The following is a 25,711-nucleotide window of genomic DNA, read 5'->3' as shown; positions in this document are numbered from 1 at the left end:
ATTTAAAAGAAGAAAACAAATTTAATATTCATGGAACCTTAATAGAACTATTGGAAATGTGTTTTGATGAAATAGATAATTCTGTTTGTAGCCAGAAGAGCGTTAAACTCATAAAACAGAGTTACATGTAGCACCCTTCTGGATCCAAACAAATGAAAATACCAAGGTGCATTCCATATGGCATTGATTAGAAGTTTGAAAATAACTTTGACTGATATGGGGTTTTTTTACTTTTGCTTTTATGGAAACCAACTTACCGTAACCCACTGCGTACAGCTAGCGGTTGGATCATGTAATAAACCTATTGGATGAAAGAACTGAATATACAACGGGTCAATAGCAGGGTGAATTCTAATGGCAGCATATGGGTTAACCTGTTCTCTCTTTTTTTCCCTTTCTCTATAACAGGATGGAGAAGATGTCACGCATTACAACTCTGAAATCCCTCGCTCCGTCGTTAACGTTCTGCAGGGCGTGGCCGAGACGGAAGAGGTGATGGCGATACCGGGTCACACGTTTAATCCCATCATGCTCCCTGATGTCGGGGTTTACTTCTGGGTCACAGTCAGCCATCTGGATGAACCAGACTTGGTAGGTCATTTAAAATGGTGATAATGGTGGCTTCTCGTATAAAGGCCTGTCTTCGTCAGCTCTAGTTCGCCAAATAACCCAATATTTCGATCGCAAATTAGCCAGTTAATTTGCGTCTTCATCAGCCCGCATTTGCAGTTAGCAGGATATTTGGTCAAGAAAATATCACAAGAAATCTTGGCCTTGTTTCCAAAAAGCAGGCTAATGAGCGTATCGGTCTGGTAAAGACGCAATTTCAAGCTTCGGGATGATATCCTGAGTCTGAAAATAGCGGGTTATTTGGCAAACTTGAGCTGATGATGACAGGCCTACATGTATATAGTGCTTCTGTCCATCACACTATGATACTCCTGGCACTCCAACATTATTACCCCTGTCATAGCCGGGATTCCAAATAGTATATCGTATACCCAGTTACACCTGGATGGAGGGTGGCAGATGTGGATTAATGTCTTGCCTTTTCTCTCTGATTGAAGTTGAGAACATTGTCTGTTTTAAAAAAAAAAATTGTTACTATTTACAATTTTAACTAAGCTTGGGCTTAGATTAGTAAACTGTGAAGTCTTTGTATTTTTCCTCTGTCCATACAGTTTATGTGTTCCAGACTAGAATGTTGTCTGATGAATTAATTAAATAATCATAAAGTAAATGTAAGCTTTAATCTTCAATTTGGCAACTAAATGTATGAAACTTGAAGAGGTGACTTGCCTTGTGAGAATTATAAATGTTTGCTTTACTTGAAGCGTGAGAAATGCAAAACTAGCTTTTACAATTTATCTATGCTTTTGACATTCCTTAGGATTTTAATGGAAAAATGAAACCCAACAAACTTTAGCTGATAACCTGAACAGAAATTGTGAGCCAGTTGAAAATATCTTGAAATTGTTCCTATTTGATTACTATAGCAAGGAAAACAATCTCTCAGAATTTGCAGTTTCCTGCTAGCCATTCTCCCATAGGAATTGCTATTTTTATTAAAATAGTGTTGTCAGAGTAGTACAATTTATGAGATACCCACTGACCTGTATTTTACTAATGTATTTTTAGTTACAATGTAGGACACTTACCTGTGAAATTTATGACACTGGTTTCCTAAGTAGACCTTTTTTGTAATGCATTCAAATGAATGGATATTCTTTCATAAGGTTGCAAGCTATTTGGTTTAAGCTGTTTCAAACAGTTGAGCAGTTTCTTTTGTTAATCAATATTTGGCAAGCGTCATGTCAAACAAATCTTTGGCAATTATTCAAAAGAGTGACAAAAACTTACATCGAACTATCAAACTAACTCGGAGAAACCACCTGTTTGAAAGTTTGGAATAAACAACATGGCTGCTGTTTGCGTCGTTGACTCTAGGTTCATGTACAAAAGCCAGTCATATACAACACACTATTCATCTAATGCTGGTCAGTGGATGTGAACTACTGTGCTTGGACGTCACAATTTAAATCAAAAGGGCAGCTCCAAAGAAACTCAAGACTTTGGAGAGATCGTTCTTTATAATCTTTAAATAATCAAATAGGAGTAAATTCAGGATATTTTTAACTGGCTCAAAAAATTTTATAAGGCTATCAGTTATTCTAAGTATGTTAGGTTTTCATTTTCTTTTTATAGCCAAGGCATTTTTTATTAGATTTTTGGTTCACGAATGGATTTAAATCCAGACAGATTTTCTCTTTTTCTTTTTTCATCCAACAAAATGGTAATGATAAACTATATGCTGATTTATCCCTAGAATTCTAAACAAGGCTTAAAAGCACCAAACCCCTTAACACTCTAATACATTATGTTTTACAGTTAACAAACTTAGAATTCCGGAGGGAAAGCTATAAAGATATCATTATTGTTTTGTTATGCCCTACACATACCTAGAACTAAGCATTCATTATCGATTTGAATCACAAGTCTCTTGATTTGAATTCAATATTTTATCATCCCTGCTCCAGCTGTACATCCAGTACACCCAAACTTCCATGGACGATCCTGACCCCACCATCGCCCTCGCTGCACAACAAGCTTTCAGTTCAGAGGCCCTCGTCGCCCAGCTAGCCAGTATGGCCCCTAACCTTCCTTTCCTACTCAACCCACAACCGGGTAAGGATCGGTTTCACAAATGTATAAACCCTGGAAAAGTTTTATACTTTTATGATTTAAAGCAAACCTGAAAATCATTTCCCCTCGAAAAAAAAAAAATAGGGGGCATTTAAAAAAATACCAAGTTTGATTTTTTTTTCAAGTATAGAAGTAGTGATTGTTGCAACTTACGTAATGAAAAAACAGTGTGCTTTTCAGGAATTTGTCTTAGCCTTGATTTTTGTGACTTATACCATGGCCAGTATTTTCCTTGCCAAAAATTAAGGCATTTAATAAGGCACAACATAAACACTTCACAGCCCTAAGATAGCCGCAGAATCATTAATTATTCGATTATAAACCCCCATAGCAAACACATGATACTGTGAGAGTGGTCAACAGTCCTTGAGTATTTTGTATTTGATTTCACCTTAATCTTATCAAAGCAAAGTTTTACTGTTGCTCGCCCTTGTTTTTCACTGCCCCCTCGGTAGACAATCTATCATTCACGAACTCCTGTTTTTCTGTGGCACGTCGCCATCACGAGAGACATGCATGCACGTTTTAATAAACATACTAAAAGAAAAGGTTGAGTTCTGGGAAGAGGTAAACTATAATTTGGGAGCGTTATCATTGTTATGCAAGTGTGGAAGAACATCAGATAAAGCATGTTCCCTGAAAAGCATGGCTCTTCAAATGCCTTCATATTCTAAATATGGCATGTAACATCGGAAAAACTTGGGGGTAGGATTTTTACGCCACATGTTCGTGTAGTCCCATATACATCTTCCGGTGTACAGTGCTTGTAACTTTACCAAGACTGGTCCAAATTTCTTATCATTTTGATGATTCCAGAACCTTGCAATACACACAAATTCTTTATATGCTAGATGATCAACCTTTTCTGATCGATTCCACAACGTTTCTTTCACAATGCTATCGCATGACCGGAACTCGATTTCATCTTTAAAGACGCGCGTCTGCACATCATCCCAGCTATTCTGGTGTCGATCCGTTCCATCCACAGAAAGCTACCGCTGGAGGCACAGATTAGTGGTTTTAGAGGTGTGCTGGCAGAAGAGGAAAAATACATTTCATTTGTCTACCTTCCTCAAACATGATACACGAGTACAGTTAACAACTAAATTATTCATACCCTTACCAATTTTTGTAATTTTTTAAGTATGTGAAAAATTGATATGTCCCAATTTATGTTTCTTGGAAATATGACATATTAAGCATACATTTAAACGTATTCAACAGAGGTCTTAGGGCGCGTTCATGCTTGATTTTGAAGGCAGAATGAGCGATTTGTAACGCTCATCGTAAACGCTCATCGTAATCGCAGTTCCACGGTGCAGTGTTCATGCTCACTTCTCCAGGCAATTCTCCTTGGGTGGCCTTCAGCTGGATTCGCAAACCTGTGTGCGCATGCTACGTTGACCTACTAGAGGTCAGTGCGTTGACCCCATTTAAACGCGTTTACAAATTGTAAACGCATCTTTTTGTGAGTTTACGATCGGCGATCGTGATCGCCGTTTTTCGGTGATTCTACAAAAGTGAGCTAAGACGCAACCGTGTTTTAAACTAAACGCGTAACAGATGCCTGATTCTGGCCGTCAAAATCAAGCATGAACGCGCCCTTAGTTCAACCAGTCCATCTTTCATTCTTGAGTTACAAAACAAAAAAACAAAAAACAAAAAAATCAAATTTACAAGGGGTATGGATAATTTAGTCGTTAACTGTACATGTAAACAAACTTCATGTCCTTTCTTTAAGTTCTTTCTTTAAGTCCTACCCAGACATGATGTATAAAAAGGATATTTGAATTAAATTTGTAAGGATATCTTTCACCTCTTGAATACTAAGCCAATGATAACTCGGCTGGGAATCTTGGTTACGGAGCACATATCAAAGAATCTTGATTCTATGGAAAATTTTTGTGATACAAAAAATGAAATCATATTCATTGGTTTGAAAGTGCACATACTTCAAAAATAACAAACATTGGTAAGGGTATGAATAATTTAGTTGTTAGCTGTACTTGTTTGCTTAAATTAAAGCTAACGTCATAACTAGAAGACAATTTTTGAAGAAATTTCCAACCATTGTGGTCACCTATCTTGTTATCCATTATTTTGTTAACTGGCTTTTATCATGTATAATATGTCTAAGCCATTGCCAACGGGTACCGGGTGGTTCCTGTACATTAAAGGTAAAGACCAGTTATGGTCATGCGATTGCATTGTGAAAGAAACGTTGTGGAATCGATCAGAAAAGGTTGGTCATCTAGCATCTAGCGTCTGCAAGGTTCTGGAATCATCAAAATGATAAGAAATTTGGCCCATTCTTCGTAAAGTTACAAGCACTATACACAGAAAGATGTATATGGGACTACCCTATATCTCTCACAGACCATGAGAGATACAAATTTACCAAATTTATGAATTAGTAGGCGGTTTCCCGGCAAATTTGTTATCATCATCTATTAGTCAAAACATATTCTTTCACATGATTGGTAATGAGAGCTTCCATTTCATTTTTGAAATTGGGGCGTTTCCAATACTGGTATTTACCTTTAAGCCTATAGGAATGAGAGAATTCAGTACCCAACGGTCTTAAAACTATCCTTATACAATACGTCACCATCACCAAAGATTTACAGGCCTGTATTTTCCATTTTAAGTAGTTCATGAACTTCTATGATCCTATTGTGTGTCTCGGGAGCATTACAAAGCTCAAAATGTTTTCCAATTTTTTACCGGAGTGGCCTCGAAAGAACGTCACTATTAAATACCCTTGGTTTTAATACTGTGTCTGGTCAAAGCTACCCTAAGGCTCTGGACGAACGGTGGTTCGTCTCAATAACACATTGCTGCACATGTAGCAATCATGTGCCTTGCGCATGCTTCCAAGAGCTGACCAAGTAACCAGCTATTTCGGAAGGGAAAGAAGAGATATCTAGAAATGAAAGGAGGGGGGGGGGGGGGGGTAGTGATTATAAGTACTTTTACAATTCATAAATTTTAGTTGACTTTGATTCATATGGTATCGAGATACAGAGCTCCCAACCATTACGTTTGGCCGGAATTACTCCGTTTTTTCCTCCAAATTACAGTATTGGGCAGGTCCAAGCTATTTAGATTGTGACGTACGGGACATTTAGAGACTTTAAACAAGAAATAACAACAGATGAAATTATTTATATGGCTATCTTTTGGTATGAGTCTGTGGCTATTATGGGCTAGTTCATTTGTGGAAAGTTTTAGTACTGACCAATTTTTTAATTAATTTTAAATGTAATTAATGTGCTGCGTGACGTACGGGACGCTGTGGTCCCGTACGTCACGCAGCACATTAATTACATTTAAAATTAATTAAAAAATTGGTCAGTACTAAAACTTTCCACAAATGAACTAGCCCATAATAGCCACAGACTCATACCAAAAGATAGCCATATAAATAATTTCATCTGTTGTTATTTCTTGTTTAAAGTCTCTAAATGTCCCGTACGTCACAATCCAAATAGCTTGGACCTGCCCTATTACGTTTTTTCTTCATAAAATATTTTTTAATTTTTTTTTTTTTTACATACCGCACGTCAAACAACTGCCCTAAAATGGTGATTTGATCACAAATTCATTAGAAAACTAAATTTAAAACATACTTGAAAAGAAAAATATTCTCAAAAAGAATGAAATGTTGATAATACCAAAATAACCACCAAACAAAATTCCTGCTTGTATGGAAAAAACAGCATGAGGAATGAACATTTCTGCATTGGAAGTGTGTCGCGCGTGGTTGTAAGTTTCGTTTTTATGAATTCCTTTTTTTTGCTTGAAATTCCTTTTTTTGACCATCATGATTCCTTTTTTTGGTCGCACAAGGTTGGCAGCTCTGGAGATACGAAAGGTACATGTAAGTAGGATTTTATTCAAAGTAGAAAAAATCAGTAGAAATTTATGGCTCTTTTTCTTGCTTTCTTTCTTTCTTTCTTTCTTTTTTCATTCTTTCTTTCTTTCTTCTTTTCCTTCTCCCTTCCTTCCTTTTCTGTAATCTCTAGGTTTTTGTTTTGTTATACTTATTGCTATGTACAGTGTATTTGTATAGATCAAAGTCTCAAGTGTGATTCCTCCATAATTTAACCACTTTTTAAATGAATTCAATTCACAAAACATGAATGATCTCAAGTGTTGAAATGTGCTTGCACATGTACCTGTACGTGTAATGCATTGTACATGTATATGTTGCTGTAATGCTGATTGTCTTCGACTTTTCCTCAAGTCAAATTCTTATCAATTAGTAATTCGTAAAATGATGAATGGCGGGGTATCAGAGGGATGACAGCTACAAGAATCATCAAAAAAAGAATAATCGCTGGCTCTTTTCATTCATTTATTCGTTAGTATACATCTACAGGGAAAATAAGGCTTCTGCGGTACATTATCAGATTACTGTGGCTTTCCCTGCTATAGGCTTTAATACTGCAAGTTACTTCGTGAAGAATCCTTCATGTATCATTAATCAAATCATTGCCTTGTTATTTGTTTTCATGGTAAACTACACGGACATAACATAGGTTGTTTTATTTAGGTGCATAATTCCAAAACCTCTGTAGCAGGACAGGAGATACTATGTGCTATACGAGATCAGAATATTATTATTAATTTATTATTGCATTTAATTTGAAAAGGTATGCAACTCAGTTCGTTGTTACCATCATTAGAACTTGTAAACGAAGCTATATCGTGTGATTTTATCCCCGTAACTCTTGAAATGGCCCTTATGTCCCTGCTCAATTTCTGGTCAAAATGTAAAAAGAGACCTCTAGGAGTAAAATAAAAAGGGAGAGGGGGTGGAGGGGATTGCTTAAGATGCCATTTATATTACAGATACTGATACATATTGACAGTCAACCTGTCTATAAAGGCCACCCAGTAAGTGCCCAAACAGTGTTTTTTCTACTAGAGTAACCAATACTGATGACCCTTAATGGACTATTCAATGTACATTTACATGTTGCTGTGTATGTTGTACATGTATGTATGTTTTATTCAGCATTTCTGAAGCCTATAACCCCGAGGTACAGCAGATACAAGGAGTATAGCCAAATTGGTGTAATATTCTACAATGTCGTTGTTCTAATAGAGAGTCTACATGTAGTAGTCTTCATAACCAAATTGATTATAAATTTAGGTTTTGGGCCCGTACTATGACAGGTTTGAGCGTACACCCCCTCCACAGCTGAAAGAGCACCAAATTAACCCCGCCTTTTCAGGTTTAAAGGGATTAAAGTCTAAAGATGATAATTGTGTGTTATGATATTCTTTTTTCCAGATATGCCATGTTGTGCCCAGTACAGTGTGGATGAGAGGTGGTATAGAGCTGAAATAACTGAGGTGGTCAGGAAAGATATTATCATGTGTCACGTTAGGTTCATTGACTATGGCACGGTGGAATGGCTGTCATTAAACAGGTACGTCTACCTTTCTTGATTTGTTTGTTTGTTTGTGTGTTTTAGTCTGTGTTGTCTCAACTAGAGAGTATATTCTGTTTCATTAATCTCTTGTTTCATCCCATTCCTCATACTGTATGTCAGGGATGCCAGTTTTCAGGCAATAGCCTAAATTCAGGCCCTGGCAAGTTATTTTGAGACCATAGTTAAGGCTTTTATGTGTACAAAATAGCTCATTCCAGGTGATTTTCAGGCCCTCTGATCAATTCTAAGTGGCATACCTGACTTCTGTATCTTTCTTTTTGTCATCTCCGTTTATTTTCCTTCCCATTCTCACATCTTTCACCTCTTTCTTAAATTTGTCGTTTTTATTTGCTCCCCCCCCCCCTCGCCCTCTCTCCCTGACATTTTTCTCAGTCTCTCCTTTTTTCTGTCACCCTCTGTATGTTTGCCGCCTTCATATTTTTGCCTGTGATTATCATTTTCCTGCTCTTCACTTTTTGTTTTCCAGTACTATTGGGACCGAATGAGTTTGATGATTTTGTGATTTCGTCTCTTTTCAATTATTTTTAAAATCTTGCATTCGAGCTCACTTATACATGTATGAGGTCATCATGAGAACTTGTTTTTGTTTGGTGATATAAAAGCATCAGTCATTTGTGTCATCAATTTTGTAACCTGTAACAGGCCTGATAAAAACCCGATTTTTTTTTATTTTTCCCGATTTTTTCCCGATTTTTTTTTTCTTCCCGATTTAAAAAAAAAAAAAAAAAAAAAAAAAAAAAAATCATTTTTTTTTTTTTTTTTTTTTTCACCAATTTTTTTTTCCTTCCCTATTTTATCCTGATTTTCCCGATTTCCCTCTTATTGTCTCTATTCTTCCCTATTTTTCCCCCAATTTTCCCCCCAATTTTCCCAAGTTTGTCTCAATTTTCTTACTCGAAAGGGGGGAATGTTGTTAGATGCCATTTTTTCCCCACGAATCGTCTTTTTTTTTATTTACTCAAGGGGGGCGTGGTTGAGGGGAAAACAAAAAACCTATTTTTTTTTTAGTGCTCACTATGTAATCTTTTATTGTAATGCTCTTTTTGATCTTAGAAATGAGGACAGAATGCTCGAAAATAGATCAAATAAAATAAACTAAAGTATGATATTTGAGGCAATAGATTACCAGGGCATATATGTAAGATTATCACTTTATCTGTCCTGCTTTATTCTGTCTTCTGGCATGTCCATTAACAGACATCAAGAGATGAATTTGACCTAGTTTTACCCCATCTTTTCTGATGAAAAATGAATAATCCTCTTTATCCAGTATATGACTGACTATCCATGTATATAATACATGTACATGCACATGTACTTCCAAAAGTAGATTGGTCAACCTACGCAAGAAATTAGCATTTAAATAGGAATGAAATTAGATGTGGCATTTTTGCTTTTCTCCTGAAAAATATGATTTGTTGACCTGTGTGTTTTCAAAATCTCAAAATAACTATATAAACTAATGCTAAGAAAAGTCGGGGTAAACAGTATGAGGATTTATAATTTACCAAACTATACTTTTTCTTCTTTCAGTGAAATCTTTAACACTGAAAAGGTCATCAAATGAGTGTAATCAGGAGTAAATAGACACAGTAGATTTTTTTTTTTTTTTTTTTCGGGGGGGGGAGGGTTTAGAAAAACAATCTTTGGGGAAAGATTATAGTTTTCTCTCATGCAATATTCATTCAAATTTGGTAATCTCTCAGGAAAAATTTTGAACCATGAAGGAAATTCTTGTAGAGTTTTTCTGCCGCCTTAGAACTCCTGTAATATTATTTAATATATAAAAGATGCTTTGGAATTGAAAAAAAGGAGGCATTTTAAGATCGTTTAGTCGTAACATTTCAGATTTCTGCAGCCCTGCTTTTCTTTCTACTATTTGTTTTGAATGTAGAATGTTTCTGTAAATTGGAGTACATTGCATCCACCTCCTTCCTCTAATCATTTATAGATCAATTGGTTTATCCCATTTGATTAAAGCTAATCTTGAGCTCTGGTATGGGAATCATATGTCGAGAGAACATAGTTATAATTCATTCTGGATTGTTTATCCTGCAGTAGATTGATTGTTTAAATCAGTAAAACAAAAACAAACTCACAAAAACTTGCTGGAATCATCTTCAATAAAAACCACTTCCTTATTTGTCTATGCTCATTAATCAGCCCCTATGCATTTTCTACCAAAGTCGTTTGGAAGATGTCATTTATTTGTAATCCTGAACATTCAGGTAATATTTTTTAACATAATAAGATCATGCTTGTACTTACCTGTAGCATGAATCAGAGAGCTTAAAGTAAATAGATATCAGAAATATCAGAGGAAATACTTGAAGGAAATGGATCAAAAGAAACATTGTAGAAGAAAGAGGGGAGAGAAAGGGAAATAAAGGGAGAGAGAGAGAGAGAGAGAGATGGACAGAGAGATGCATGTAGATAAACAAAGAGGGAAAGAGAGACGGAGGTGGCGAAGGGGGAGAGAGAGAAATTGGGAGGGATAGAGGTAAAGAGAGGGAGAGATACAGACAAGTCCAGGTTATAAACTGAGAGAGAAAGAGGAGATATATATACCAGGGGGAGAGACAGACAAGGAGAGAGAAAAGAGAGAGAGAGAGGAGATATATATACCAGGGGGAGAGACAGACAAGGAGAGAGAAAAGAGAGAGAAAGAGGAGATATATATATATATATATACCAGGGGGAGAGACAGACAAGGAGAGAGAAAAGAGAGAGAAAAGAGAGAGAGAGAGAGAGAGAGAGTTTGTGGTTGTCTTTGATTAAACTTGAGGCACTGTATAAATCATTTCCTGTTCTTTTCAAAGCTCTTGATATTTCTAAAGATTTCTCTTTGATTAGTTGAAATCCAACTGCTCCTCTGTGGTTTATCCTTGGCTACTTATTACTTCAGGGACTTCCCCCAAAGCAATGTTTTTTGTTATCTGAGAGAACATCAACTAACCTCTCAAATGTTATTTGAGGTAACTTTCCCATCAGATGGTTAGATTCTTGGTTCACTTTACATGTTCATTGTATAATTGCATTGAATATTTTTTTAGATTGCAGTGAGGTTTGTTTTTTTAATTGTCATAAGTTAGGTCTTTTTACCTTAGTTTCCTTTCTGTTGTGAAATGCTGTTTTTGTTCTTAAAAAAAAGAAAATTAATTACCATAAGAAAAATAGTACATTAATTTTTTCTCCTACAGAACTAGAATGAATTGCTGAATTTTCGCAAATGGGTGTCATACTGAACAAATCAAAGAGTGCAAAAAGAGTTTCCATAAATGCCAGTACAAATTTGTTCTGGGTTTAATGGTAATTTTTTCGCCCAAAATAAAATTGCCCTAATTGAAGAAAAAATGGATAAAATGGTAATTGTTTCCATTCCTCCTTGTTTCTATCCTATTGATAGGCCTATCATATTCCCTTGTAGTATTACACTTTCTCTAAAATCCACTCTATCCACCTAGTATTTTGTCTTTTCTAATGGCAGCCTTAATTCTTGTCTCCTTATTTTCCTAACATTTAAAAAACAATCGCAACTTCCAACTTCTTATTTAAGTGAATTTCCCCATGCACCCCCACTGAAAAATGGTTAGAAACAGTCACTAATTTAAGATCAGATCTTCCAAGCATGTAGGGCTGATTTGAAGACATCATTAAGAAAAAATTGGCCCAGCTAGCTGTGACCCAAGAGTTTTTCAGCGCGCTGCGACCAGAGTGTTGGGTAGTAGTCAAAGAGAGTAATTTATCAGCAATAGTGATCGGAGAGAAGAGATTTATAACTACATGTACTCTGGAGACAGATCATTACACATCTTACTGAAGTTCATCATGGAAGGGAATTTCCCTTACCAACAAAAAAATGACTTGTAACAGCGAATTTGAAAAAAGAAAAGTAAAAGGAAATCTTAATCCACCTGTGCAGAAAAGATCACCAGTGATTTCTTTTTCCAACCAAGGAATTCACATGCTTCAAGCTAGGATTTCCTGTTTACTTTCGATTCCTCCTGAGAAAATGTTGTCTCGACTGTTAAAAGTTTCAGTTTTAGGTCAGGAGGCATGTTTTTTTTTCATCTTCTGCAGAAGACTCAAAGACATTTCCTTGGGTTGTATTTCACTATGTTTTTCTCATGTTGTTTAATCATTGAACTTGAATGTTTGAAGTTTGAAATCGCATATTTTTAAAAGTTGATGATTATTGGATTGTGTCAGGAAGTTGGATGTGATTTACTTTCAGGGAATGTTTTTATTTGCGCTCTTCTAGTGATGCGTGGAAATGAACTCCTTTTGTGCCTTGGGCAATTATCCTGCACAAGAATGTCTTTGGTGTACTCTAAATCTTGATGTCCAAAGGCTCCTTCATATAGGACTATGTAAACCTTTTTTTTTTAAGGAGTCTTTGTATTTCATACTTAGCTTCACATTCTGTAATTTTGTATGTGCTATGGAACTCTCTGTTTTCAGCACTCCTAAATGATTGATATTATTACTATTAATCACAACATGCAGGACCTCTGGGCTCATTTTCACTAAACTTGTTATCAATATATTTTATTGGCTGGCTATGAGCGGATTTGTCATAGATCTGTGGCAGTTGCTATTGACTTTAAAAAATATGAAAGTGGACCCTGTTGTGCATAGCCACCCTTTTCTCCCCCCCCCCCCCCCCCCCTCCCCAGCTTGCTATTCATTGCCATGAGAATAAGGAAACTTGGGCTAAAATGCCACAGTTTCCCCGCGCTGTGTGTGAACATGCCAAAATAGCTAGATTGTCATTTTCTGAAAATTGACACAGAAAATGATTTCAAGCTTCAGAGTTTGAATCTTGAACAGTCACTTCCTCTTCCATGTTTGTGAACCTTGTGATGTAGTCTGCATGAAGTATCTTAAAAAGAAACCTACATCAAGTTCGATATTTCAATAACTGAAGGAAGGACATTTTACATCACACCAATCTTTCCTGTTATCTCCCCTTCTTTTCGTCCCCTTGATAAGACATACAATGTAGATGTTTAACTTTATCAAAAAGTTAATGAGAAAGATGAAAGATGCTGGCAGGAGCTAAAGAGGCACTGAACTAAGACTCTTAACCCCTTGACTACTGAACTCATACATTGTCATAGGGTTAATACATGGGCCAGCCGGTTCCAGGAAGCAATGGGTTCAGTTTAAAGACTTGTCATAAAATGAAATGATTATAACTATTATTTAGGGATGTAATCAATGTATTTTGTAAATAAAGCGTAGATGTTGATTGGAAGAGGGAAATTGATAACTTATTTACCTTAAGCAATTTAGAATATAATGAAGTTCTGAAAGCTCCCAGTCTTTCAGATGTAAAGCCTGAAACAGGTATCAGTGCCTGCAGTGCTTTAACCTCCTCGGGGCAATGAACTTGCAAGATCCTTGAATGCCTTTTCGCATCAAAAAATTTGATTAGACTGCCAAAGTCATAATTCGACTGATGCTTTACCTCTGCAATCTTGTGATCAATGGCAAACATTCTCAATTACTTTGTAATAACCTCTCGTGATGCTTATACTCTACCTCTTGGGAATTCATGCTTTTTTTGTGTTGTGCCCCGCATCTGCGCATGATCGGTAGAAAAATGAAAGCTGTATATCATTCTCTTTTCAAGGTGCTGGTACATGTAATATGGAGTTCAGATGAAGTTCATTAAAAGAAACGCAAGTATCTGGCTTGTCATGTAGTATCCAAACACTGTGAAACACTGTAAGTGTTACCTGTTAAATATAAAGACCAGTTAGGGTCATGCGATTGCATTGTGAAAGAAACGTTGTGGAATTGATCAGAAAAGGTTGATCATCTAGCATATAAGGATTGGTGTGTACTGCAAGGTTCTGGAATCATCAAAATGAAAAGAAATTTGGCCCAGTCTTGGTAAAGTTACAAGCATTGTACACAGAAAGATGTATATGGGACTTCAGGACACATGCGCAATATCTATCAGGTCCAAATAGATGCATTGTATAATAATTAACCAAATATATCAATTAGTATTAGTCAAAACATATTCTTTCACATGATCGGTAATAAGAGCTTCCATTTCATTTTTTGAGAGGGGGGCGTTTCCAAAACTGGTCTTTACCTTTAAAAAAGAAAAAGAAATGATTGTGCTACATGTGCTTGTACTGTACTTCAGGAGAGAGAGAGTAAAAGAGAGGTTGTTTGACAGTCGTGTACCATTGACAATATCTGTGTACATAAATCTCACAATTAAAGATATTTATTGTTGATGGGAGGAGCTTTAGGCCTAGTGCTAGCTTTGGCAATAGCAATTTCATTAAAACCACCCTTCTCCCTCGCCCCGTAGTTAACAACCCCCTGCGCATGATTTTTATTTGCACAAGAGACTGGTTTTAGGAGAATACCTACATAAATTACTCTTTCCTCTCAGATAACCTCCTCATCTAAAGCATTCACAAAGATAGGAGTCGGCTCGATCAAGAGATTTATGTGCTCTTAAGTAATTGTAACATGGATTCATTTGTTACCTCTCATTTCCATAAATCGTTGGTTTCTTAAGAGTTGTTTCCCCATTGCAGTAAGTGCCCCATTTACCCTGTCTACTCTGCTGTAAACATTTTTTTAGGCTTGATTGCAAGATATATATTTCTGTGACGCTACGTGGACATAAATCTTGCAATTTGCGTCATAAATACGTGAAAGATTCATGTCTGTGCTGTGATGTCATCATTTTAAACATAGTCAGTTTTTTTGTCCGGTCTTGGAAATGTCCGGTCTTGGAAACGTATGTTTATTCTAAGTTCTATTCATCAGATTCTGTAAAGTGTTCTTCGAGATCTTCATTGCTTTGATATCTTGTCACAAAAAGTTTCAGAACCTGAACTCGTTTTCCAATTTTAGTTTATCTTCCCTCTTTTTGCCCTCTCCCCTCCTCTCTCCCCTCTCTGTGCTTATATTTGTGTGTGCAGACCTAACATACTCATTAAAGCCACACTGTCCTACTTGTAGACACTTTCTCCCTCTATATAGAAATCTTCCCCAATCGGTGCCTGTTGGTCCCCCATGATACTCTTTTTGTCTTATGTTAATTGAGACCTGAGTTAATGAGATAGCCACCTGTCAGTGACCTCGCTGTGTGGTCTAATCCCTTCCGGCTGAACTAAGACAGCCGGCCTTTAAAGTTTTTTTGAACGACACGTTTTAGAAAGAAATATCACCTTATAAGAAAGGTGGATCTAAAAACTTGATGATAATATGATTTATGGTTTACTGAATCTGGCAGCCCGTAGGCTGAATTTCATTCAGTTTACAAAGTAAAAACAACTCAACTTGCACATCAATGTTGTAACAATTATCATACAATGTGAGAATATTAAACAATAAGCCAAACGGAAATCAAAATGAAAAAACTGATGAGTATCTACAATTACCACTAATACAGTATCTACATGGCACTACAATAGGAAAGAATGAAAAATGGTTGAAAACGAGTTTAAAAGGGATAAAAAAAAATGTCCTATACATGTCTATATTTAATTAAACATAACTAATCTTTCAAAGTTTTCTCTTGTTCATTGCAATATAATGTTTGTACAGCTGCACACAAAAGAAAGAAAAAACAGCCTTTCATTATTGTAATAAACAACACTTTCCTTATAGGCGAAAGATTTTACGAGATCAAAAAATCTAGGCATTTCCTATAATTCATAAAGTAATCAAGATAATGTTTTTAATGTAATTGTAGATCAATATTTCCCTCCAGAGGTTTCAAATCATTCAAATGATGCTCGATTGCATCCGATTAAAAATCTCTTTCTGTATCTTCTTTTATGTTCTCTTCTGTATTCTCCTCTTTCCCCTAAAGTAAGTTACGGAATCTGAAGTTATGCATTATTCTCTACTATCATCTCTTGTTTCATCTTCTATCTTTTCCACCTTCCCCAAAAGTTTGTTACAAAAGCTGATTGTGATTCAATCTAATCTCACTTATTTTCTCCACTTTCCCTACAGACAGTTACATAAGCTGATTTGTTTCTAGTCTTAATCAGATTTTATTCATCATTCTCTTCCTCTTTCTCTATTCTCGATCCTCTTTTCCTTACAGTTAGTTACAAAAGCTGACTGTTTCCCAATCTAAATATCACCTTATGCCTAATTCTCTTTCTCTATCTTCTTTTATTCTCTCTTCTTTAATTTCATCTATTCCCTACAGTTATGTACAGCTGATTGTTATTCAATCAAAATCATAGAGTCAGTGCTGTTTCTTAATCATCTTTTACTTCTATAGCATCTTATCTTCCCTCCCTGCAGTTGTTTTCAGAATCTGATTGTATTTAAAGTGAGTCAGTTCGGGTTTGGGGGAAGGAAATTAAGTTAAAGTACTCTTTTAAACTAGAGCTTCAACATACAAGTTGTATATCAGATGTTGGAAAGTTTACTTTTAAGTTTTAATCCAGTGGTTCGTCAGTTTTCCACGTGCAGAAGGTCATAATTTGCTGACACCAGACTTGGTGGAAATACCATTAGTGGGTTTACACATCATTATCCTACACTGACTAAATCCTTGAGTAAATACTAAATACCTTAACTAAAACACACTTGCAACTCTTACCCAAACATCTTCGATGAAGTAAAGTTTGGAGCATTTGTTGCCACAGCAAATATTTGGTCACTCATGGAAACAGGTACTTATTCTACAAAGCTCTTTGAATATTATTGTGCTTGCCTATTACATGTGCATCTGCTTTACCTTATAACATTTGTTGCCATTTTAATAAATTTAGTGAATTTATATGTGAAAGTTTCCCACATTTATTTGCCGATAAACTGAGGGGATTCTTCCGAGATCATTTATGAAGGCTAGATATCGGATCTGTGACTATGATTGATGGTTGATCATTATATATTGTGAAGGTAATCTGTTAAACCTAATGAGAGTGCTTTTGAGAGATTGGAGTTAAAGATGATAGGATGAGTTCAATAAATGTATTTTGAAGAGATGTTTTAGAGGCAGGATAAACCTGTCAGATTTGTTTTCCTTTATTTTTATTTTCGTAGGGTGGGGTGGGGGGGGGGGGGAGGCTTTTAGTGGAAGGAAACAAATATGTCATTTATTAGTTAATTAGTTAATTAGTTAATTAGTTAGTTAGTAATTAGTAAAAGTTGAAGCCTTTCTGGCTCTGAACAGACATTATCATCTGAGGATATTATACATGTACCTCATTAACATTTGTGCAGGATTAAAGCCCTTTATACTACTGCCCCTTAAGACCACCACTAATAATAATAATACTTTTGTCAATCCCAAGAAGCCTCATCAGCATCAAAGCTGTTCTTCCTGAGTGCCACACAATAATTGTTACCCCAGCATTACCAGGTACTCATTAACACCTGGGTAGAGAGTGGCGTAATATGGATAAATGTCTCGCCAATGGACATTAGTGGCACGGCTGGGGTTCAAACCCTTAACCCTTTGAATAAGAGTCAACTGAATGAACCACTATACCACAACACCTCCTTCTTGCTCATAGATGTACATGTAGAAGACAATATCATCAGAGTAGAGGAAAGCAAGGTGTACTTTAGGAAGCCTCACTTTCCATCATCGGCTGAACCAAGAGGACAGCTCGTGATTGGTTTGTTAAGAATCGCTTATTTGAAGAGCTCGGAGGTTTTTAACGGGGCTCTGCCCCCCATCTGTCCTTTCAGCGTGATAGATAATCCTTGTTACCCTCTGACAAACGTTGTTGAACCGTCCATCGATATCCTCAGCCTGAACACATCGGTCTGCGGTGCCGAAGCGATAGATGGTGTCAGATCGGAATGAAGATGCATGGTGGTTTGAGAAGGATTTGTTTGCATAGGAATCTTGTACCCCATACTGTTGATGTAAACAATTAGCTGTGTTTGTTCGATGAGTGACTTTTAGTCGATCATTCTACATGTAGCTGTATGTTTTCGTTATGGATTTTGTTGCCAGTTTTCGGTGTAGTTGTAGCTCTGTTTCTATGACTATATCTGTGTTGAGTGATAAGAATAAAATCCAGCGCTTGGGGGCTGCAGAACTTTCAATTTTGTTTGTGGCCCACTTTTGCAAAGTGTATCAATTGATATGAAACTCTTGGTCTATTTCTCTCTTTCTTTCACATGTCTTTCTTTTTTTACTCTCTTACTTAATATTTGTGTCCTCTATTTCTAAATTGTAAATGTCTGTCTTTTTCTACACTCTCTCTCTCTCTCTCTCTCTCTCACACACTTTTTTTTCTTTCTCCTTTCTCTCTATTTTCAACCCTTCTCCCTCTGCCTCTTTTCTCACTGTGTATCTTTTTATGCCTAAATTCCCCTTCCTCATTCTCTCTCTCTCTCTCTCTCTCTTCCTCTCTTCTCTTCCTTTTTTTCTCATCATACTTTATGCTCCCCTACGTATTTTCCAAGGACATGTTATGTAAACAAAGAGCATATTCTCTTTCTTCCAATTCTCTTTCCCATTGTACTTTACTCTTACCCCCACTCTTTATGACTTCAGTAAATGGCAGCATTTATTTCTTCTCCTCCTTTTTACTTTTTATTGAACTGTATTCATTATTTTCTCTCATCCCAATGGTAGGCCTACCCATCCATATCTCTTTGTGTTTCTCTCAATCTCTTTCTCATCCTACTTACCCCTCCCCATCTCATTTAAATATATACAAATTAGTGTGTATTTCATTTCTGCTCCATCTCGATACCACCTTTTAACTCACCGGACTCCATTCATCATGTTCCCACTTCCGCCCCCCTCATCCCATTCAGCACTGTGCATCCTCCTCCTCCATCTTGTTAACTGCCCATAAGGACATGAAGATAAAGCATCTTCTTAATTGACCCCATGCCCAGTGTTTACCCAGAGATGCATTATTTCTCATCAAATGAATCATTTCCACCCTGGAAGTTTGGAAGCCGGAGGATGGGAGGATGCGGTCCCGACAGCCTGTGTCAATGGAGATGTTTGCTGGGAATTGTCAGTGAATTGAGTGGGTTGTATCATGAAAAATGACCCCATATACATCAGGTCGGAGTGATTGTTCTCTAACCCCCCCCCCCCCCTTTGGTGTGTCTTTTTCTTAGTCATGTTTTTACATATCTTCTTCTTTTGTTCTTTTCTTCTTCTTCTTCGTCTTCTTCTTATTACCCCCCCCCCCCTTTATGTGTGTCTTTTTCTTAGTGATATTACGTGTCTTCTTCTTTTTTCTTTTTCTTCATCTTCCTCCCCCTCTTTTTCTTCTTCTCCCTCTTCTTCTTCTTTGTCTTCTTTTCTTCCCTTTCTTGTTTCTTCTACTTATCAATGTCAATGTGATTGGATTAGCATGTGTGCACCTGTAAAAAGAGTGACTGGCTGGAATGCTCCCCAAGGGAGTAGACAGTGTGAACTTGAGCTTTTTGAAGTCCAACTAAAAGTTGATTTTAGTCTTTGTGAAACACTCCCCTGATATGGATAAATTCCAGAGGGAAGAAAAAATAAGCATACTTTCAATTACAAAGGTCCTAGGATACCTTTCAGTAGACATTGTTCAAAAGAAGTTTGAGTTTTCGGAAAGGTGAAATATATTTTTTGAGCTATCTTAGTCGTTTTTTGTTAGTGTTGCAGAATATCAGTGGAAAAAATATGTCTCTTGAAAAGGATTGATCTGTAATGCCACATGTTTGTGTATTACTATATAGTACATATGTATGTACAGTTCATGTGACTTTCAAGAAGACTATCAATTTTGTATAATTTTGATGATTCAAAGCTTCACAGTATACACCAATACGTAATGCTAGATGACCAACCTTTTCTAAATCACTTCCACACAGAACTCAACTTTAGCAATTGGTGTTGTCTCACTAATATCCAATCCTCCTAACCTTCCTAATACCCAACCCCAAGCTCTACCTACCATCTCTTCACATGAATGACTAACAGTTCCTTTGATACCAAGCTCTATCTTTCCTTCTCATTTTGTTTCAGCATTCGGCAGCTCCCTGTGCATTTCCTGGAGCTGCCTCTGCAGTGCCGCCTGTGCCGTCTTACCGGGATCCAAGCCCCTGCAGACCTACCACCTAACACACCACTGCAGGCAGGTACCCAGTGGCCAGCAGCTGCCATTAAGAGAGTTGTGGAGATGGTGTCCAACAAAGTTCTGGTCGCAGCTGTAGAGGTGAGATTTCAGTGTAAACATAATGTTTTTCAATTTTATGTGTTATGCCATTGCCCAACTAAGGTGGTATAACGGCATTTTTTTTCTTAACGGTTAACTCCTTTTTTCCCCTCGTTTCCCTTTTTTTTTCCCTCTTTTTTTTTTTTTTTTTTTTTTTAAATTGTCATGATTTATTCATTATTATGACTATCATTAATATTTGTTTTGTGTTATGTTGTTGAGGGGAGGGGCATGTTGCAATATCTAACAAACATCTTGAACATCATTCAAACTATGTTACACCTTAAGAAGACCATCTTATTAGATTTTGAGTCAAAGGTCAAAGATCATATAGAGGTCAATTTTTATCAAATTCCAGATTTTTAATCTCATTATCGTGATATATCAAGAACCATTTGAACCATGTATTTCGAACTTGGTAAAAGTATACATAATTTAATAGTGAGACAAGCTGATTAGATCTTGGTGTAAGAGGTCAAAGGTCGCAGAGGTCTATTCCATAAAATTTTGGGTTTCAGTCTCATCGTAATATCTCAAGAATCATTGGAGGTACATTGTAAGACGTCCAACTTTATCCCTGTATGCACCACTCATGAGACTCATGTCTATGTGTCTGTTAACTGTAAATATGAACACACGCATACATTCATCATCAGTAGATATGAACACAAACATATACATTCATCATCAGGAGATATGAACACACAAATATACATTCATCATCAGTAGATATGAACACACATTATGCATTCATCATCTGTAGATATGAACACACATTATGCATTCATCATCTGTAGATATGAATACACACATACATTCCTGTTCAGTAGATATGTATACAAATATACATTCATCATCAGTAGATACATGTATGAACACACACATACATTGATCATCTGTAGATATGAACACACATATGCATGCATTCATCATCAGTAGATATGAACACACACATGTATTCATCATCAGTAGATATGAATACACTCATTTGCACATGCATATGACATCTGTATATATAATGAAATGATGATTGCATTTTTCATCATTTTGTAGATATGTCATTAGAACTTTTTTTCTTTGGTAGATATGAACAATCATATTTGGTATCCGTAAATATGAACACATGACTATCTGTAACTGTGAATGTGAAAACATGATTGCATTTTTGTTAGCATTACATACATGTATGAACTTCAGGTGATCAGTAGACATAAACACATGTTCATCATTCAGTAGATATATCTTTTAAACGTCTTTAATACTCTTTGTGAATGCCCAAGTGGTTTAGATTCGCAACAACTTTATTTACACAACACTATACTTTCTGCAGGTTGAGAAAATTTGTTGCTGTGAAAAGTTGTCCTAAACTTGTTGCAAAAGATTCATGTTGGAAAACTTCTTGTTTCATTTATTTATAAGATGATATTAAGATGAGGTCAAAATATTTCATGTTTAGAAGTACATACATCAAATACATGTACTCCATTGTAAACCCTTTTATATGTGAGAATTTTTTAATTACTTTCTCTAAAAGAAAATCCCTGAGATACAAGTCTGGAGGCATTTCCTTTACAATTACTTGGAGGGGACCCATAATATGCGGGGATGAAATAAAAAGGTTTTATGGAAAACCATGTCACTTGTCATCCACCATGCTTTCTTAAAGAAAGAGTTGGGTTTGGGTCAAAGATATAAAATGATTTGCAAGAATTCTCATACATTGTATGACATGTCAGTTTATGAGAATATCATAGAGCAGAAATGTCTCCTGAAAAACGATCTCAAAATTGCCCGATTATTCAAAATGTAACAAGAAGCTGAAAGTTTGGTCCAAACATTTGTGTGTAGTCCCATATATTCATGCCTGTTTGCAATGCATGTGATCTCTAGCAAGACCAAGTCAATTTCTTTTCATTGTGACCATTCCTAAACTTCAAAGTACATATCAATTTGTATGTACTGCACAAACATTGTAATCAACTTTTCCCAGTAGGCCACTTTCGTAATGAAACCAAATTCAATGCATAAATCTTTGTTGAGTGCCATGAAACAAATCATTTCATTCACCTGTTACGAATAGGATGGGAATTGCATACATAACGTGTTGTTAGGTAGGGCAAGCCATAGTGTTTGTCCTACCTAGCAGCAATTTGCATTCTGACTAAATTGCAATTTAAATATTCGTAACAGGTGAATGAAATGATTTGTAACAGCGCACTTAACAAAGATTTATGCATTGAATTTCGATTTCATTACGAAAATGGTCCATTGCTTCCAGGCAGTTCCCTTCACGATGTAATTGCATGGCCAGGACTCAACTTTATCTTTTAAGATTCCTCATCGGAGAAATGACAGATAGATGGGGGCAGCATTTCTTAAGGTGTCGTCTGGACAATTTGCTGATTTGATGGTTATAGAAAGTCTGATGTCTCAGAGTCGGCCTGTGTTACTTACAAAGAGGAAAATCAAACTTAATTATTCATGAAAATCTCGGTATAAAGCAAGCCCTCTGGCCTTAATGTTAATAGGTCATCTATATTCCAGAGGCAACTGATATATCTTGTTATATTCCGAAGGAGCAACGCTCTTTAGTTCCCCTTTCTGAAAACAAAGTACTGTTGTCTGCCGAGACCCAGAAGGAAATTATCCAATATACTCCAATATACACCCTTCTAGGTCCCGACAAACAACACTACGTGTATGTCTACTTTGCTTTAAGATATTGTTCGCCAAGATATATTGGTGAATTGGTGTTTGAAATGAAATATGTTGCTTCAAAACACCGTTTGAAGGAACAGTTCATCAGACTAAATCTCAGACGGAGCGAAGATTTGCCTGAAATATAATGATAAAACTCTGAGATTAAGCTGTAGAGGATTTGTTCAGCATTTAAATGTATATCTAGGGATAAAATGAAATTGACTTTCTACAAAAGAGAATTCATCTTACAATGTATATGCACATTATTTCTTTTACCAGCGAGGAGTTTGGTAACATAATGAGTGTTTAAATGTGGGGATTTTTAAGAGCTGAGCACATAATCAAGGATAGTCTTATTGAAAAAAGAAGCTTTGATACTGCTTGAGTCATCTAATCATTGCTTATGCTGGTGAAAATGTTATACATGACAGTTGACTGCATTATTTAGCTGTAAAATGTATTATATGAAAAGAAGGGAAAAAAGAATATATTTCATATTATCCATTGAGGGTTTCTCTCCTTTTTCTCTAACTGACATTTTTTCTCTTGTACTGATTTCTTACCCTAAAGTATTTATCTATTAATTCTTTTTTTAATTCATTTTCATTTGTGAATTTCTTTATTTATTTTAGTTTTATATATTCATTCACTCATTAAATCAATCAATTCATTCATTTAGTTATTTTACTTCACCAAATACATAGAAAGCTATGTGTAATTTGTAGGCAATTTTTCTGCGATGTAATTCTAGGTGGGTTTGCATGAATTGAGCTTACCGGTGCAGTCGCCATCCACGTTTAGCACTGGCCAGTGCACTTTTACATAGTACATACAGTGCCTCCTCAGTATGCATTCAAGAGGAGAGATTTCAAACCACTTTAAGACTCTTAAAGATTTCCACATTTCATACCTTTTATACCTTAAAGCCTTCCCGACATCGCCCGGTAATCTGGCCATTTGTCATGTCGCCAAAACTTCACGATTGCTCGGAGAAAGCTTGTAAGCAGATTATGCGTTGCAAATCAGGAAACTCCTTTTCCTGACGGCGGCTCTTTCCTCTTTTATGTATAACCAAGATCATCATTAATGCATCTGATAATATTCCCTCCGATGCTCGTGGGTGGAATCACGGCCAGACGTAGAGGAAATGCACTGTAGTAATGGAAATCGACTGTAAATGTATGAAATTATGATAGTGCTTGTAGTAGTATTACCACTTTTTTGGGGTGAAGGACAATAGTGCAACAATGCAAGTGCAGGGTCTTGTAGAAATGTCCTTGGCGGGTGTTTTAAACCCTTGATTGGTGATGCAAAGGTTGTTGGTTCGAGCCGGCCCAGCGTTCCTCAGGGGCAGAAGTGTTAAATTTATACTAGGGCAAATACAATGTTCAACAGTAGATGGCGACCATCCTCCCAAACTGCAGGTCAGCTCATGTTTCGATACGATACTTGGGAAGATAACAAGACAAGGTTTCTTTCTTCTTCCATAGAATAATAAATTTTTGTTTGAGATCTATGTAGGCACCATCATAATCTTTTGCTTGTATTTTATTGGCTCAGAAACTATAATTTCTATCGGACTTTCCAGTTCTCAACCAAATGCCTTTGCCAAATATTCCCATGGCCGGTGCTGCCCTCTATGGCCAAATACCGTAGATGTGGTAGCGAAAATTGTATTTGATTAGGAGTCCATGAACAGTGTAACTTAAACCATTCTGGTTTTATGTATATGTAGCTGTGGTTTACACATTCTGTCATCTATCAGATTTATTTTACTAAAATATTCAGTCCGCATGTGAATTATTCCATAGGGGATGGCACCTGAATTTTTTTTTTTTTTTATACTTTGTTTTGTTTTGTGCCAGGTGAGGGGGGAGGGTAGGCAAAAAATATAATGTTTGTGTCATTAATATCTTGAGAGAAAAAGAGCCTGCATGACATTTCCAACACTACAGAATTTGTTGAAGTACGTCCACCTATTTTAAGCCACTACACAAAATCCATCATTTGTTATACACTGACCTTTTATCTCCAAGATTACAATACATTAGACCATGGTAATACCACCAAAAATACATGCATTTGCTAAGGGCTATCTTCATTTTAATCCATTACAAAAATATGACAGAAGGGGAGAGTTACATTAACACGTCAAAACATGTATATGAAAGTCATGAGTCGCTGCTCTACCTATAAAAGCTGCTCTTCTTTTCTACCTTGCATGCTCATTACATACAGTTTCAATAAAGTTTGAACAATTCTTTGAATACAGGATCGATAATGTAAATTTTAATGTAAGTGCATGGAAAAGCAGAAACATATATATACCACAGTGACAAAAAAGACATAGGAAAGATAAGTCCAAATCATAATGATCACCAGATTGTAACAATGGAAATTCCTTCTCAAAAGTTCAAGAAAATGGCGGGCTTAACTTTTTAGAATACCCCACAAAAACGTAGTATGTCCATTGGTCATCAAACAAGCCATCATCACTATAGTCCTGTCTGTTGGTATTACACATGAGTTTTATGCATGTACTTTCGCCCATTACACATCTAAATATCGTATATTGAGTATGTTTTATGTTAAAGAATATTTTTGTATTTTTTAGTAATGATCCACTCTTCAAATCACTTGAAAATAGTGAAAAATCACTGTAATTACTGTCCAAAAATAAAA

General features: G+C 36.2%; 1 protein-coding gene across 3 annotated transcripts in view; it reads left to right on the top strand.

Annotated features, from left to right (window-relative positions):
- Window positions 1-25,711, top strand: part of LOC593101 (RING finger protein 17) — a 107,652-nt gene that overhangs the window by 71,362 nt on the left and 10,579 nt on the right. For all 3 annotated transcript variants that reach the window (XM_030995340.1, XM_030995339.1, XM_030995341.1), the window contains exons 32-35: window positions 409-591; window positions 2,538-2,685; window positions 8,003-8,141; window positions 20,140-20,329. In XM_030995340.1, the coding sequence (XP_030851200.1) occupies window positions 409-591; window positions 2,538-2,685; window positions 8,003-8,141; window positions 20,140-20,329 (660 nt within the window). The remainder of the gene's footprint in view (window positions 1-408; window positions 592-2,537; window positions 2,686-8,002; window positions 8,142-20,139; window positions 20,330-25,711) is intronic.

Source organism: Strongylocentrotus purpuratus, unplaced genomic scaffold, assembly GCF_000002235.5.
Source record: "Strongylocentrotus purpuratus isolate Spur 01 unplaced genomic scaffold, Spur_5.0 spur5_scaffold_21, whole genome shotgun sequence".
NCBI lineage: Eukaryota > Metazoa > Echinodermata > Echinoidea > Camarodonta > Strongylocentrotidae > Strongylocentrotus > Strongylocentrotus purpuratus.
This window is presented reverse-complemented; position numbering and strand designations above follow the sequence as displayed.